Genomic DNA, 17586 nt, shown 5'->3' on the forward strand with positions numbered 1-17586 from the left:
CCCCCACGTAGAGCTCCTACTCCTGCTTGGGACCTCAATTTTGTGTTGGAGAAACTCACTCTACAACCTTTTGAGCCTGCAGCTACTGCTGAATTGAAATATTTGTCATGGAAGACTGCTTTTTTGTTAGCCATTACCTCTGCAAGAAGGGTGTCTGAATTGCAGGCCCTTATGGCGGTTGAGCCTTTCCTGATTTTTCATAAGGATAGGGTGTCTTTACGTACTAATCCTTCCTTTATGCCTAAAGTGGTTTCTAGTGTGGCTTTAAACCAAACTATTCATTTGCCTACCTTTTATGCAAATCCCCAAAATAAGGGGGAAAAGATTTTGCACACTTTTGATGTACACAGTCAATTTACGTTATTATTTAAGCAGGACTAAGGATTTTAGGCAGTCTCAGCAGTTGTTTGTTTCATTTGCTTTGAGTTCTCAGGGTAAGCCTGTGTCAAAACAAACTATTTCTAAGTGGATTGGGTTTTGCATTACTTTCTGTTACTCCCATCATGGCAAGGAGATTCCAGCTGGGATTAGGCCTCATTCCACTAGGGCTACTGCCACTTCAACAGCATTTCTAAGGGGGGTGGCAACTAAGGATATTTTGGAGGCTGCTACTTGGAGTTCAGTGCATACTTTCTCTAAGCATTACCACCTTCCTCTACTCTAAATCTAGGGCTGGTTTTGCCACTGCTATTTTACAGGGCATGTTGTCAGCTCCTGCTTCTTTGTGATTTGCCATCCTCCCTTACCTCTGCTTTGGGATTCTACCCAAGTGTCAGGACTGCAGCAATGTGAGATGAAGAACATAGTACAGTTTTGTACCTACCATAAATGTAGATGTTCGAAGATCCACATTGCTGCAGTCCAATTTACCCTCCCTCTTTCCCCTCTATGTTTAGGGGTGGTTGTGTGGGTGGGATTGTACCTTTCAGACTTTGTATATATTGTACATATATTTGGTACAGGTGTGTTTGGTGTGTTGTTTTTTGGTTTGGCCTTATCTTTTTAGGGTCTTCTGACATCTGGGGCAAGAAAAGACTGAGGAAATGACGTCGGTCATGCGCATTTGTACCTTGACGTCCTGACGTCAGACTAATGCGCCTTGACCGACGTCAGCCTTATACTTTGGTATTCGGGCCGACTGGGACAGCGGACTACCCAAGTGTCAGGACTGCAGCAATGTGGATCTTCGAACATCTACATTTATGGTAGGTACAAAACTGTACTTTACAGGATCAGTCATTCGTAGACATGCCTGGCTTAGGGAACAAACCCTGCTTGATCATGCCAAAGCTAAATTACTAGATGCTCCTTTACAAAAGGTTGTATTATTTGGTACTAATGCTGAGGAAATACTAAGGAAAATGGAAGAGAAAGCTAAATCTATGCAAACTGTTAAGGCTTTTCTACAGGTACAACCACCACGTTTCAGTAGAAATTGGCCTTCAAAAAACTGGTCCTTTCCAGCCACGGACAAGCCCCAAAGAGGTAGATACAGACGCGCAAGGGGCAGAGGACAATCTCAAGGATCATAGAGGCAGACAGTGGCAACCTCCAGCATCAAGAGGTGGAGAAGACAGTGCACAGCAATACAGAAAACAAACCCAATGACTTTCCCCTTTGCATGCCAAACAAGGCTCAAGTGGCAGCACCCTTGGGAGGAAAGCTGGCATTATTTTCAAAAAATTGGCATATTGTCACAAAAGACAAATGGATCCTGGACATTATAAACAGAGGCTACAGATTTCATTTTCACACTCTTCCAAAACTGAGAGGCATGCCGAACCTGCCACACAATCAAAGGGCAGAGGCTCAAATACAAATTTCAAAGCTCATGGACATGAAAGCTATTCAAGAGGTACCTACTCACGAACAAGGTCAAGGTTTTTATTCCAGACTATTCCTGGTACCAAGGAAGGGAACCGATTGGAGACCCTTTTTGGACTTATCCATCCTAAACACATTTTTACTCGTACCAAAATTCAAGATGCTCACCTTACAGCAGCTTCTTCCCATGCTGGGCAAGGGGTCTTGGCTGGTAACATTGGACCTCAAGGAGGCATACCTGCATGTCCCAATCAGACAAAGCTGCAGAAGATACCTCAGATTTCTTGCAGGTTCAATCCACTATCAATTCTCTGCATTGCCTTTGGCTTATCTGCTGCGCCCAGAGTATTCACGAAATGCCTGGCATCAGTAATTGCCTACTGCAGACTTCAAGGGATACAAATATACCCTTGTTTGGACGATTGCCTGATCCAAGCGGACAGCAAACACATACTTCTGGAGCATCTGGCTTATGTAACACAGTTATTGAATTCTCTGGGATACACGGTCAACAAAGAGAAATCCAGGCTAACACCATCTCAGAAAATAATTTTCCTGGGTGCCAACTTGGACACAAACTCCCAGATGGCCTGTCTTACGCCAGAAAAACAGGGGCAATTAACTCAGTACTTCAGGATACTAGCAGATTGTACCAGGCTAACTGCAAGGAAAATTCTGCAGGCTCTGGGATTCATGGCATCTTGCATTCTTCTAATCCCATGTGCAAAGTTGCATATGAGGAAACTTCAATGGTACCTAAAAAACCTATGGTCTCAACACAGCCACAGTTTGGAAACAATAATACCACTAATTCCATGTTTGCAAAAGGAATTTCTATGGTGGACTCAAGCATGCCAAGCAAACGCAGGTCTACCATTCTGCAAACCTCAAGCAAATCAAGTCATCACAACAGACGCCTCAGACTACGCCTGGGGGGCACACATGACAGACAGGTGCATTCAGGGCAAATGGTCCCAAAAGGAAAAGCACCTCCACATCAATCAAAAGGAAATGCTAGCAGTGATAAATGCAATTACAGCTTTCAAGTACCTCCTGCATCCAGGGCAATTATTGATAAGAACAGACAACACCACAGTAATGTGGTGCATAAACAAACAAGGAGGAACACATTCATACCCCCTGTGCAGGCTGGCCATGTCACTTTGGAACAGGGCTCTGGAATGGCAAATCGAGCTTCAAGCACAGTACGTGCCAGGTATGGAAAACACGCTGGCAGACAATCTAAGCAGAAATATGACAGACCCTCACGAATGGAAGTTGCATCCTCTAGTGTTTACAAAGATAATCCAAGCCTGGGGAAGGCCAGACATAGATCTCTTTGCCTCCCACAAAAATCACCAATTGACAAAATTCTGCTCAAGGACATTTTGTCCAAAGGCCTGGAAAGTGGACGCCCTTTCTTTCAGTTGGACAGCACGGACAGTTTACGCCTTTCCACCTCTTCCTCTACTACCCAAGGTGCTTTTGAAAAGACTGCAACAGTGAAACACAAAGAACATAGTACAATTGTGTACACTTACCATAAATGTAGATGTTCGAGTGTATTCACTGTTGCAGTTTTGGTTTCTCTCCCTCCAGTCCCCTGGCTCTCTCTATCTTTCTACCTCTCCTGTCTATTGCTATTCCTAATGGCATTGGTATTTACTTTTTACTTGGTGGTGTTCCCCACCATGTACCAGCTTCTTTTTTGGGGGCTTCTCACATTTGGGGCAAGAAAAACTGATGTAATGGCGTTGGCTGCCTGTTTTATACCCCTGACATCATGGAAGAAGTGACAGCATCTGACGCAGACATACTAAGACTCTGGTATTCGGGCCGACTGAGAGCTACCTGCAGGCAGATAACCCAAGTGTGATGACTGCAACAGTGAATACACTCGAACATCTACATTTATGGTAAGTGTACACAACTGTACTTTTCAAATTGGTCATAAATCCTTTCAGGTCACTTTGCTGTCTGGGAAGATGCTTCAGACAGAGTACCCTCAAATAGAAAAGGATATGGCCTCAAACAGACTCATGCATTGTTTGGCAAGTACATTCCACTGGTTTAATAAGAAGAAAAAATCTCTTGTACATACATACATACATAACTGTAAAACTGCCTGTAAGAGAGAGAAGTAATTGAGGCTTACACATTTAAAGATGAGGGGGTTCAAGTCTTAGATCAGGCCTTTAATTTATGGCATTTCATCTTACTCTGTCCAGTGTCATGCAGTTTTGCTTTGCTCTGCCTATGGGTTGACAAAATCCTCAGTCTACCAAAGATTACAAGTATACTGAGTATGATTTATGAAAGAGAATTTATGGTAAAGCACTGGCAAAAATAAATGGCTGGTACCATAATCCAACAAACCAATCAGGACATGCTTGACAATGACTACTGTGGCCTCTGGACAGAAGCAAATGGTGAATTTTGTAGCAGCATTTTAATTTGCTTTGCAGGCATTTGAGTCTTAAACTCAAAAGTTTGGTTTAGAATATACCAAGTTATTTGAAGGCAGTACTAAAATTATGGCATTCTTAGCCAAATCAGGCAGCTTCTAGTTAATCTAGGTGCAAACGTTCCTCTCTCATATAACATACATACATTTATTCATGCATAAACACACACACACACACACACACACACACACACACACACAACACACCGTTCCTGTCTAAAATAACTGCCCAATGCCCTTTCTGAACATAAATAAATGTTTTCCTGTTTCACCTTAAAATAAAGGTTTCCTTACTTCAAGTCCCTTCCTGCTCGCATTTGGCCAGCCAGCCCTTCTGTTTGTGTGAATATAAATCCTTTTCAAGATGAGAATAACATAAATCCTTTCCAAGAAGAGAATAAAATAACCAAAGTGCCGTTCCCACTGGCAGAGCATTTGAACATGAACGCCTAGCTGGAAATACGTGCGTGACGTGAGCCCCTTGAGCTCAATTCCGACAGGCTGGTAGCCTTTATGGAGCTGACATCATCACGCATGTGATGACATCAGCCCCAAAAGCACGAAAAATGAAATCAAACTGTAAACAGATCAGAACTGAAGGGGTGCCATTCGGGAATTGTGGCACCTTATTATTTGGACCAAAAACTTGGTAGAAACTGAGCAATTCGGTACAGTTGGGGGGTATGCCTAGATGAAGTTTAGTGCCCAGAAATACATCTTTCGTTTTATTTGTCTATTTTTCCCTGCCACAGTTCGTGAAGAGGTTCACTATATATTTTTTATTTACCTGTCATGTTAGAAAGGAAGATAGACATCACACTGTCCAATCTTTACTGTTGATCGTCTTTCACAGTTTTACATCCTCAGGCTGCATCTTCCTGAGGTCAGCAGTGTGTTACAAAGCACACAGCAGCTGAAGTAAAGCTCTTAAAAACATTGGTTATTGGTGTCTTTTATGAAGAATCCATATTAAGTCATGCTGAAGTTACACTGTGACGTTTTATAAACAGACTGACAGGCATTCTTATTTTTGTCCTATAAAGAGTTCCTTTTATTCTTGTAGTTGCTGATATTAAGGACAGTGTGGAAATTTAAGTGTCTTCTCGTGTTTTACCAGCTCTTTAAACTAACAACTGTCAGTCATAGGTGAATGAACAGAGCTGATGGACTCATGGCATCTCTTGATACAAAGGATTGTAGGGGAGGATCTGGAAGTTGTCTGGGACTGTAGATTTGAATACTTGGCAAAAATCCAGCACTTTGTATTGAAAAAAAATTTAAATGTAACCTAAAATGCTTTTTAGCTGCTTACAGTTGGCACTGAGTCATTCACTGAAAAATAAACAATAACATATTTCCAGACATAATCTAAGAAGTCAGTGACTCACAACACTGTCATCATAACTCAGTTTAGAAAAAGATGTATTATGTCTGGGCTGTGGCGAGAACAAAGCTAGACAGAACAGGCAGAATCACACAAGTTTAGCAGTGTGAGTCATGGCTATTTTGGGGTAAAATTGTAAGAAAGACTTGCTTTGAGCTAACACTGTTGCTTTGGTATAATGCAGCATATCAAGATACACTGAAAAAGTACATTTTCAGTTTCTGTATAATATTTTTTTGTACTGTTTGAACAAGGTAATATTTCTGACCAGGCCCTGATGAGTTTGCGAAGAGGACCTCAGGAGCATTTGTTGGTGACCCTCTACTTATTTGTTGGTGACCCTCTACTTAACAAAAAAAGTGGGGGTTTACCAAAAGATGGGCAGACTTCACTCCTTGGGTGATGCCCTAGGAGGAAATAGAAACCCAACACTTCAAGGGGGATGTCTGCACACATCTGATCAGAAGGTGGATGTTAGGCTGTGGTTAAAACCCAAGATACTGCATTCAATGCAGCAGTTGTCTTGTATGCAAATAGCTACTGTTATGTTAAGTACCATCATACCAGTATGCTGGCTCTCTTGATGTTCTTCGTTCCACATTGCTGCAGTCCTAACTATTGGGTAGTCCGCTGTCCAGTCGGCCCGAATACCAAAGTATATGGTTGACGTCGGTCAGGGCGCATTAGACTGACGTCAGTACGTCAGGGTACTAATGCGCATGACCGACGTCATATCCTCAGTCTTTTTTGCCGCATGGTCCGATGCAGAAGCAGTTTTGCGAGTGCAGGTTGGCGTTCTGAAATTTTCTGAAGCCGGAGTTTCAGACCGAATCAAAGTTGGCTAAGTACCCGTTGGGAACATTTTGGTTTTTCTTGCCTCAGTATTTAACCGGATGTCAGAAAAGTGAATAACTGTATTTCTTGTGGGAAACCGATACCTCATAGGGATTACCATACCTTGTGTATACCTTGTTTAGGGCCTGAGCACGACGTTGTTGGATGCCGCTCTTGTGCTAGATTTAACAAACGCACTATTAAGAGAAGGTTAGACTGTGCCAGGTTAGTGTTTGGGAAGCGTTGCAATTATAAAATGCCGCCGGATGCTCCGGCGCTTCGTCCAAAAAGCGCAAGGACAAAACAGCGAAGCCTAGAGTTGATGAACCGGCAGTCTTGGACGCCGGTTCTTTAGCAGGCTCAGTGGAACCAGAGGTTTTGCCAGGAGTTTCTTTGGAGCCTCAGGCAGAGACTTTACTATTGCAGGATGTGCCTTCTCAGGAGGTAGGCCAGGCTGAGGGGCTTCTCAGGTAACTGTTCTTCCCTCTCTTCCCAAGGTAGTTAGAGCCTCTCCTTCTGTTTCCAAAACTTCTTTGAGAGGTAGGCCAAGTTTAGCTTCAGTGGGGCTTCTCCTAGCACTTCAGGTTCTGTGCCTAAGAAACATATGCTTAAAATGGCAGAAGATTTAATTACTCTGATTAGAGGTTCTATGCCCTCCTGATAAGAGGCCTAGGGTGGAACCTGAGTTTGAGAGTTTTGAACAGTGTTCAGAGGCTTCTGAGTCTTCTGGAAGACTTGCAGGAGTATCCTCATTATTCTGATTCTGATGTGGATGATTCCACTCCTACAGCTTCTCCTCCCATGGATTTCTCATTTTCAGAGACTCTGCATTCCATGAGGGAGCACTTTAAATGGGAAGGCCAAGATTACTCTGATTCTAGGAAAAGGCTTAGGGAATTCTTGTTTTTACCTCAGCATAGGCCCTTAGCTATACCTCCTGTGTTGAATGTGGTAGAAGATGTTTTGCAGAGGCTTCCCTGAACCCTGATTCCTTGCCTCCTGCTCCTGTTAAACCTGATAGGTACTATAGGGTGCCTGAAGCTCATAAGTATCTTTTAAGAGTCCTAGGGCAGACCCGAGACTGTTTCTCAGGGACCTAAAGGTGTTAAGGCCTCTGTTGTTAAAACCCTGTTCCCACTGATAAAGAGGCAAGGGCTTTGGATAGATGGGGAAAGAAAGTGTATACTTCTTCCACTTTAGCCATGAGGGCGTTGAATTGTCAGTTTCACATGCTAAAATATCAAAATTATCTCCTTTCACAATTGAAATCTAAGGTGGATGCTTTGGCGGAAGGTATTGAGTGTAAAGAGTTGCTGGATTTAGTTCATGTGTCTGAACAAGTGGGTAAGCATTCTTTGCAATGTGGTTTTGATGCTGTACAGGCCTCCTCGAGGGTGGCTGCCACTAGTTCTGTTCTTCGCAGGCATGCCTGGTTGAGGGATCAGAATTTAGCTGAGCATGTTAAGACACGGATTTTGGATGCTCCTTTACAGTCTGATGTGTTGTTTGGTTCGCCTGTGGAAGCAGTTTTAAAGAAAATGGAGGACAAAGCTAAGTCTATGCAAACTGTTAAAGATTTTTGCAGGTGCAGCCACCAGTTTAGTAGAAATTGGCCTACTAAGGGATGGACATATCCTGCTTATGATTCCCAGTCTAGGGGTAGGTCTAGACGTGGTAGGGGCAGAGCTCAAGGTTCTTTTAGGCCTAGAACAGAACGTTCACCTGCTCAGACTTCTGGTGAGGGCAGGGGTCAGTCCTTTCGTAAACAGACCCAATGACCTGCCTTTTCAGCTGCCAGTAGATTCTCGTCTGGCAGCTCCTTTGGGAGGAAGACTGTCTCTTTTCAAAGAAAATTGGGATTTAATTACTCAAGACAGATGGGTGTTGGATATCATTCACCACGGTTACAGGTTTTATTTCCATACATTGCCTCCTTTCAAAGGCATGCCAGACGTTCCTCCTCCACAAAGGAAAGAGGCACACAAGCAAATTTCTCAGTTACTCCAAATAGGGGCCATTCAGCCAGTCCCTGTATCACAAAGGGGCCTAGGATTTTATTCTCGCCTGTTCCTAGTACCAAAGAAGGGGAACACGTGGAGACCAATTTTGGATTTATCTATCCTCAACACTTATATGGACATTCCCAAGTTCAAGATGTTGACGTTACAACAGCTTTTACCTCTGCTGGGCAAAGATCACTGGATGGTAACTTTAGATCTCAAGGAAGCTTACCTTCATGTGCCTATAAGACTAAGTTGCAGGAAGTATCTGCGTTTCGAGCTGGAAATTCTCATTATCAGTTCTCTGCATTGCCCTTTGGCTTATCTACTGCGCCCAGAGTATTCACAAAGGTTCTGGCTCCAGTGATAGCTTACTTCAGGCTACAAGGAATTCAAATCTATCCTTACTTGGACGACTGCCTGATTCTGGCTCAAGAAAAGGAAGACCTTCTACAGCATCTGGAATATGTTATAGCAGTGCTAAGATGCCTAGGGTATTCTGTGAACGAAATAAAGTCCAGTCTAGTACCCTCTCAAGACATGTGCTTTCTGGGTGTGAGACTGAATACAGCAGCCCAGATGGCCTTTTTAACCCCGGACAAACAAAAGAGTCTATCACTTTACTTCCATCAACTATCTCATCAGTCCGTGCTGACTGCAAGGACAGTCCTTCAAGCATTAGGGTTCATGGCATCTTGTATTCTGGTGCTTCCCAATGCCAAACTGCATATGAGGAAGCTACAATGGTATTTCAAAAATGTATGGACACAGCACTGCCAGGATTTGGACACTGTCATTCAAATACTACCTTGCCTTCGAAAAGAATTTTTGTGGTGGGCTCAGGAATGTCACCTAAACAAGGGACTCTCTGTGACCCGGCCAGAGGCGAGTCAGATTTTAACGACAGATGCCTCGGACATTGCTTGGGGAGCTCATCTACATGGAAAGTGGATACAAGACAAGTGGCCTGCCAGACTACAGCATCTACATATCAACATGAAGGAGATGTTAGCAGTCCAGTTTGCATTAATGGCTTTCAAGGAGTTACTTCTTCCAGGGCAGGTGTTGATTCTAACAGACAACACAACTGTCATGTGGTACATCAACAAACAAGGGGAACACATTCTTACCCATTGTGCAGGCAAGCAATGATTTTATGGGAGACTGCGCTCAGCTTGCAACTAACTCTTCAGGCAAGGTTTCTGCCGGAGCACAGAACTCCTTAGCAGATGTGTTAAGCAGACAAATCATGGATCCCCACGAGTGGAAACTGGATCTTCATGTATTTCAAAAGTTGACAGTGTCCTGGTGATCTCCAGACATAGATCTGTTCGCTTCTCCACTGAACCACCAGCTGCCAAAGTTTTGCACAAAGAGGTTTCATCACACAGCTTGGAAAGTGGATGCTCTTTCTTTCAGTTGGAAAAATCTTCATGTGTATGCGTTTCCACCTCTGCCTCTTCTTCCAAAGGTGCTTCTAAAGGTCAGACAAGACAAGCCAAGGATGATTTTAATAGCTCCAGATTGACCTCGGCAGCACTGGTACCCATTACTGAGGAGTCTGGTAAAGAAGCCTCCATGGCCTTTACCCTTGATTCCACATCTGTTGTCTCAGAAGGACGGTCGTCTGCTCAATGTCAAGCTTCACTCTCTTCATCTAACAGCCTGGCATATTCTGTTTTGAAAGACAGCAGGTCTCAACTTCCTCAACAAGTTTTAAATGTGATTATGGAAGCCAGAAGACCTAGTACAAGGAAAGTGTACGCAGAAAAATGGAAGAGATTTTTATTTTGGACTGCAGCAAAGAATTTGGAGATTTCAGAGCCTAATTTGAGTGTGGCTCTTCAATATCTTACTGAGTTATTGGACAAAGGTTTGTCTTTCTCTTCCATTAAGATTCATGCTGCAGCAATTTCAGCTCACTATGATTGTGACCCACCATTGTTTTCACATCCTTTGTTCAAGCAATTTCTTAGAGGGGCAAAGAATATAAGACCCCCACGAGAGCTCCTACTCCTGCTTGGGATCTCAATTTTGTGTTGGAGAAACTTACTCTACAACCTTTTGAGCCTGCAGCTACTGCTGAACTGAAATACTTGTCATGGAAGACTGCTTTTTTGTTGGCTATTACTTCTGCAAGAAGGGTTTCTGAGTTACAGGCCCTTATGGCGGTTGAGCCTTTTTTGATTTTTCATAAGGATAGGGTATCATTACGTACTAATCCTTCTTTTCTGCCTAAGGTGGTTTCTAGTGTGGCTTTAAACCAAACTATTCATTTGCCTACTTTTTATGCAGATCCCCAAAATAAAGGGGAAAAGATTTTGCACACTTTAGATGTGCACAGGCAATTGCGTTATTATTTGAGCAGGACTAAGGATTTTCGGCAGTCTCAGCAGTTGTTTGTTTCTTTTGCTTTGAGTTCGCAGGGCAAGCCTGTGTCAAAACAAACTATTTCTAGGTGGATTGGGTTTTGCATTGCATTTTGTTATTCCCATCATGGCAAGGAGATTCCAGCTGGGATTAGGCCTCATTCCACTAGGGCTACTGCCACTTCAACAGCATTTCTAAGGGGGGTGGCAACTAAGGATATTTTGGAGGCAGCTACTTGGAGTTCAGTGCATACTTTCTCTAAGCATTATCACCTTCCTCTCTACTCTAAGTCTAGGGCTGGTTTTGCCACAGCTATTTTGCAAGGCATGTTGTCAGCTCCTGCTTCTTTATGATTTGCCAGCCTCCCTTACCTCTGCTTTGGGATTCTACCCAATAGTTAGGACTGCAGCAATGTGGATCGAAGAACATAGTACAGTTTTGTACCTACCATAAATGTAGATGTTCGAGGATCCACATTGCTGCAGTCCAATTTACCCTCCCTCCTTCCCCTCTGTGTTTAGGGGTGGTTGTGTAGGTGAGGTTATATGCTGATGATTTTGTCTATATTATACATATTTTTGGTGTAGGTATATTAGGCCTTGTCTTTTTAGGGTCTTCTGACATCTGGGGCAAGAAAAGACTGAGGATATGACGTCGGTCATGCGCATTAGTACCCTGACGTACTGACGTCAGTCTAATGCGCCCTGACCGACGTCAACCATATACTTTGGTATTCGGGCCGACTGGACAGCGGACTACCCAATAGTTAGGACTGCAGCAATGTGGATCCTCGAACATCTACATTTATGGTAGGTACAAAACTGTACTTTTTTCCTAGCAGAAAAGCTTTCATGAAGCAGTCATTCTTTATTCTGCCCTATCCAAACTGGAAGTCTTTGATTTTGGGCCTTAAGTCCAGGCTGCCACCTGACAACCACTTCATCCCACTGGTGTCTATAGACTTTTCTGTGTGTTTAAGATTAGCCATCCATGTGCATAAGGGCACTTAACTGATGGTTTTGGTGTTACTAGCCATGTTTATTATTGTCAGTTTTGCATGTCCAACTTTCTTGTTTTCGTGCATTCAGCTTTACTTATCTTTTTTCTGTTACCTTCAGTTTTGTAGATCTAATTGTATCTGTAACCTCCAAACTTGCATATCTGATTTATTTTTTTCTCCTTTCTAGGTACAAAGCATGGACATTGCGGCTTTCAACAAGATCTAAAGATAAATAATTTTTTCAATTACTGTATTTAATAAAGCTCAGTGAGTGAGAATAAAGTTTTATTTGGATTTGTGGTCGTCTGTTCTGTCTTACAATTTGCATTTTCTTTATTTTTACAGTAAAGTTCAGTTCAGCCAAGTCTTATTTCTCATTTGAAGTTTGAGTAGGTAATTTGTGTTTAGTTTTGTATGGCATTTTATGACCTGAAATATGGTTCATGTTTATTGTTGTTTAACATTTTCTGACGAGAGAACCTACTAGCTGTATCACATCTAACAACTTCGATCATCTCTAAAAGTTTCAGTGTAACATTTTTGCAGTAGCTTTCTTGCCAGATGCCTATTTTATTTGTTTAGGCTCAATCCTACACTTTGCAGTGGATCCCTTGAAGTAACTGCTAAAATCGTCTTGAGAACCCTTAGTACAGCTGTTCACGATTTGTAGTGCCTACATATAGGGCATGTATGTGTCTTTCTATTATGTGCTGTGGCATTACTGCACTAGTCTAGAAGGAAGCACCACTTTTCTGTTTCTTTCTTGTCAGTCACCTAGTTCTAATCTTGATCGTAAAGACATTCACAAAGAAATTCTGCTTTCAATTCCAGAAAAATCTAAAGCCTCCCAAGTGTTTACAGTCACTGGATTATCGGCCAGGAGAGACCTGCATTAAATCTGCCCCTGCAGCCAGGGAAGGAGCACAAAGTGTAGGCATGCCACAATTGCCAGAGTTTTGTCTAAAGTACTTGATACAGGTAGAAAAAAAAGCTTCAGTCCTTAAAGATAGAAGGGTAGCTGCAGTGGAGATGAAAGCAGGTAAGAACTGTGTTTTAAGTTCCAGGAGGGAGTCAGAAAGGAGAGAGAAGCTAAAGTATCAAGAGGCCAGATAGTGATCAAAACATCCTTTATCTTCACAATCCATCTTTCCTGTTGGCCTCTATACCCTGTCAGGCCACGAACTGTCTCTTGACTAGTGCGGGATAATCTTTACCATTACTTGCTGACAAATGCAAAAGCACTGGTACTATTGGTACCTATAACTACTGTTAGTGTGTTCCAGAGTTCTAGTTCTGCCCCCCCCCCCCGCCTGTTTTGGGTAGAGGAGGTCCTCAAATCCATGAGTGCAAGATATGAGACAACAACCTTCTTTGGTGTCTATCCCTTTCACTGTCACTGACTTAGTTACTTGCTGGTGAGGGTAAAATAAACATAAGCAGGCCTTCACATCCATGCTGGACATTTCATAACATCTGCTACATTAATCCTCCGCTGTGTCCTTCGTATTGGTCGCCATTGCAGTAGCCATAGCTGTATGGGTTATATCCTGCAAAGGATGTAGTGGCCAGCCAGCTGCCAAACTTTAGGGCCCCTTCCACATGCTTAAACTATCAAGTAGCTCGAGCTGAGCAGACTAAAAGACAAGTTTGGGTATGAAGCCCTTCATAGCTGTACTGCCACGGAGGAGTCTGCTCTTTCGAGACTTTTCAGAATCGATAGTTAGCTTGTGCTTTTCTTTGCTAGACAGATAAGTTCCCTTTGGAGGGGACTTCCATTTTCTTAAATTTTGTTAATGTTGTATTACTTTCCTCTTCAGGTAAGTTATTTTATTTAAAGTTAGGAATGTTATTAAATGGACTCTCTCAAAACTGTAATGTTTTTTAAACTAGTTTCATTCTGAAAGTTTAAAAATTATTGTAAACTAATTTAAAACATATTTTCTGTGGAGAAATTGTTTATTTTTTCTGTTTTGGGGCTGCTGTAGTGTTTTAAATGCTTTTTACTGGGTTTTTTTTCTGTCTAAACAGTAATTTTTGTGGACTGGTAGTCTTACTGGCATTTGTTTGTCTTCCCCGGGAAAGAGGCACTATTTTCGCCTTGATCATGGAACAAACTACCAGTTCCACAGTCAGTCCCTATTCCAGCCACAGAAAGAAAGTTAGGTGCAAACAACCTTTGCACCACAGCAGGTTAACAGTTTTCCTCAGCCACAGGTGAGTGACTGTGCTGTGGCCAGACTACTCATCTTTTACATTGGTTCCCTCTGATGTAACACCTATTTATCTGTCTTTTGTTGACCGGGTTAGTTCCAGTAGGCTAGTAGCCTCTTTACAGGGGAGACCCGAGGTAGTATTTATACTACTAAAGGAAATTTGGCCAAGGTATCGGGGAACTTCCCCTATTTGTTGTACGAGCATACAGGGACACTATTCTTTGTGGTGCTTCCTGACTTCTGAGAGTGTAGGCAGCTCAGAGAAGCAGGAAGCATGGAGGAGAAAAAAGTTGTTAGTGGTGGCGAGAATAGAGCTACTGTTTGAACAACTAAGGAAGTTAACGTGTTAAGTTGGAAATCATACAAAATGAGGAAAATGGAGAAAGGCTAAATGAAAATGGAGGAGAGGCAAGTAAGAGGCAAAAGGAGGGGGGAGATGGAATAGAAATGATTGATTGAGTTATTTCAGCGCAGTCTTTTTGCAACCGATATTGCAACAACTGTGAGTTGTTACATCCCTCCAATTGGAAGGGTTGCAGGATGTTTATCTAAATGAATTAATGGATCAATGTGAGCCGGAGTGAGAAAGCAGTCTCATGAGGAAAAATAATGGACAGAATTCAAGAAGATGAAAACCAAGAGACAAGAAAAACAAATGCACAAACGGTAAAGGAAGGTTAAAGGAGAGAGGTGAAGAAGGCAGAAGTTAGAAAGTATCAAGTGAGGATAAGTAACAAAATAGAAAAGGAACTAGACCGGTATGAAGTGTGGGGATAGCATCATTTCTCCACTGGGTATTGAACCCAGAGAGGTAAGAGTTTTTATTTGTATGAATAAAGATACTTTCTCTGATCTTTTCTTTTTTGAAGAGGGCACAGTACATGGAAAAATTTCTAGAACATTATGAAAAGAAAAAAGATACGAACCTTTGAAACTTGTATGTTCAGGCATTCAACAGAGAGGTAAAATGAGTATTTATACAGTTTCGAACTGAAGTTGAAAGAAATTATTTAAAGGACTAGGTAAAAACTGTGTGTAGAGATGTTATGGATGTCACAAAAGTACATGACAACCGAGGTTTATAGACTGGGTGATGGGAATTTGGCATAATATTGAGAATGCCAAATGATAAAATTGTGCATTTACCGAGTATAATCAATGTAGAGGGGAGTAAGGGAATGGTTAGATATTGGGGGCAACTAGAGACATTTTTTTCTATGTGGTAAAGATGGTCCTTTTAATAATTGTGATAAAAGAAAATGTTTTATATGTGGCAGAGTTGGTCATGAAGCAAATAAATGTGAGCAAAAATGTATAAAATCTGAAAAAAATAGGACACTTATGGATGGACTGTAAAACTTTAGAAAATTATACACGAAACAAGATTAGACCCAGGCAAGGGAAATGCTATACCACAGAAGAGTCACAAAAAGAAAATATGGATGAGAAAGATGTAAGAATGGATGTGAGGGATGGTATGAATGAAACAAAAGGAGAGGTAGAGGAAGAAGTTAACAGCTTGAGTAATGGAGAAAATAAATTGGTAAGTGTGAGAAGCAAAATAAGTTCTATAGAAAAAAGAGTGAAAGCGAAAACAAGTTTAAAAAATGCAACTGTAGGGAAAACAAAAAAGGAAAAGGATAAAAAGTATATAACCAATACCTTTCTTTATATTGAGAGTCCTAGCCATAAATGTTAATAGTATAAAGAATCTTCATCATAGGCTAGGAGTATTGCAGTGGTGCAGAGTATTAGACATGGATGTTATAGCATTGATAGACATAAGGATAACAGAAAAAGAAGGAATATAAATTAATGGATTATGGGAAGGTAAGGTGATGTGGAACTGGGGTAGTGAAAAGTGTTCAGGTATGGCTATCTTATATAAAGAATGTATAGAAATTTTGGACTATACAATAGTTATGATTAGAAGAATAGGAATGTTGGATATAAAATTTAAACAAATTTATAGAGTGATTACACTTTATACATACACCTTACAAAAGCAAAGGAAAAATTTTTATAAAAATACTGGATTACGAGTGTGAATATATAGATTATCGTAATGGGAGACTTTGTGATTTGAAACATAAAAAAAGAAAGGGTGGATATTAAAATCATCTTAGATATAGTCAAAAATGGAAAGATATATTTATGGGAAAATAAGCACTGTATATATAAAAGAAGTAGTTTAAGAACTGAAATTTGATTATTTTATAGTATCAGAGAGAGTAAGCATATTACATCTAGGGTGTAAAATTGCAGGATTTTCAGATCAATTGGCTGTATGGCTAGATATTCAAAAAAAATAGACTGTAAAAATAGAGGAATAAAATCATATAAATATGAGAGATGTTTATAAAGGCTAGGCAAGTTGGTGGATTAGTTTAAAAGAAAAATATAGAAAAAATATTAGCATAGCAGAAGACAAAAAAGATTACAAGATAGTGACTGACAAAGGGAAATACTGCCAGCCCAGCTATCTGGAATTTTGTAAGTAATTCTATGTCATTTGTGAATATTGGTATGATTTATTCAGAAGTGTGTGTAAAGTACTGAGCTAAACATAACCAGAGCATGCCCTATTGGAATAGAACAGGAATGTACCTGCACTATAGATGTATATGTTTAATGGAAACTGGAACACAGGAGGTTAGCTTAAAAAAAATCAGCGAAAATAGTTGAAATTAATTTTTTTTTTTTTTTTTTATAATTACTGGGGCATAAACGGAAGATGCTGTCAGTCTGTTTCAGTGCAGTAGCAGACCCAATAATTAGAACTGGAAATGTTTTGTATTGTCTTGAAAGAGAAGTAATTACTAGGTTTGAGATGAAGTGTTTTATTGATGTCCTTCAAGAATGCAACTGCAGTCCTGACATATGGGTTGTCCTGCCTCAGGCAGCCCTTCGGTCGGCCAGATTCCAAAGTCTGGGTCCGGCGTCGGCCAATGTCGCCTCCTCCCCGACGTCAGAGGGGCTGGAGTATAAAGGCATCAGCCGACGCCATCTTCTTCAGTCTTTCTTGCCGCGCGGTGCCCGAAGCAGAAGCAGTTCGCAAGTGCCGGTCGGTCAGCTCCTGTGTTTTCAGTTACCGAAGTCATCTAAAAGCTGAGTACCCCGTTGGGGAACATTTTTTCTTGCCTCAGCCGATGTCAGAACAAATTGAGAAAGTTAATAATTGTTTGTCTTGTGGTAAACAAATACCTCATAAGGACTTTCATTCCTACTGCCTCGACGTCTCGGCCTGTGCCGCCTGTGCTCGCTTTAATAAGCGCACTCTCAGGCGCCGGGCAGAGTTTGCCGAAGAGTTTTTTGGCCAATCTTATGCTTACAACATGCCGTCGGAACAACCGACAGCACAAACTACCAAGAAACGAAAGGACCGGGACCGACTTCCTCGGCCCACGTCTTCCATCGATTTAACGCCCAAGCCCTCCGCAAGTGCTTCGGTCCCTTCGGAAGCGGTAATTCAACCGCTCCAGGCTGACGACACCGCA

The 17586-nt window shown here is 41.6% G+C and overlaps 1 protein-coding gene across 3 annotated transcripts in view; it reads left to right on the plus strand.

The window, feature by feature from the left end:
- Positions 1 to 12170, plus strand: part of EEF1D (eukaryotic translation elongation factor 1 delta) — a 639646-nt gene extending 627476 nt beyond the window's left edge. For all 3 annotated transcript variants that reach the window (XM_044067328.1, XM_044067326.1, XM_044067327.1), the window contains one exon: positions 12064 to 12170. In XM_044067328.1, coding sequence (XP_043923263.1) covers positions 12064 to 12102 — 39 coding nt within the window. In that variant the 3' untranslated portion in view covers positions 12103 to 12170. The remainder of the gene's footprint in view (positions 1 to 12063) is intronic.
- The last annotated feature ends 5416 nt before the right edge of the window (positions 12171 to 17586 follow it).

This window comes from Protopterus annectens, chromosome 3.part1 (genome assembly GCF_019279795.1).
Source record: "Protopterus annectens isolate FY-2018-M chromosome 3.part1, PAN1.0, whole genome shotgun sequence".
NCBI lineage: Eukaryota > Metazoa > Chordata > Ceratodontiformes > Protopteridae > Protopterus > Protopterus annectens.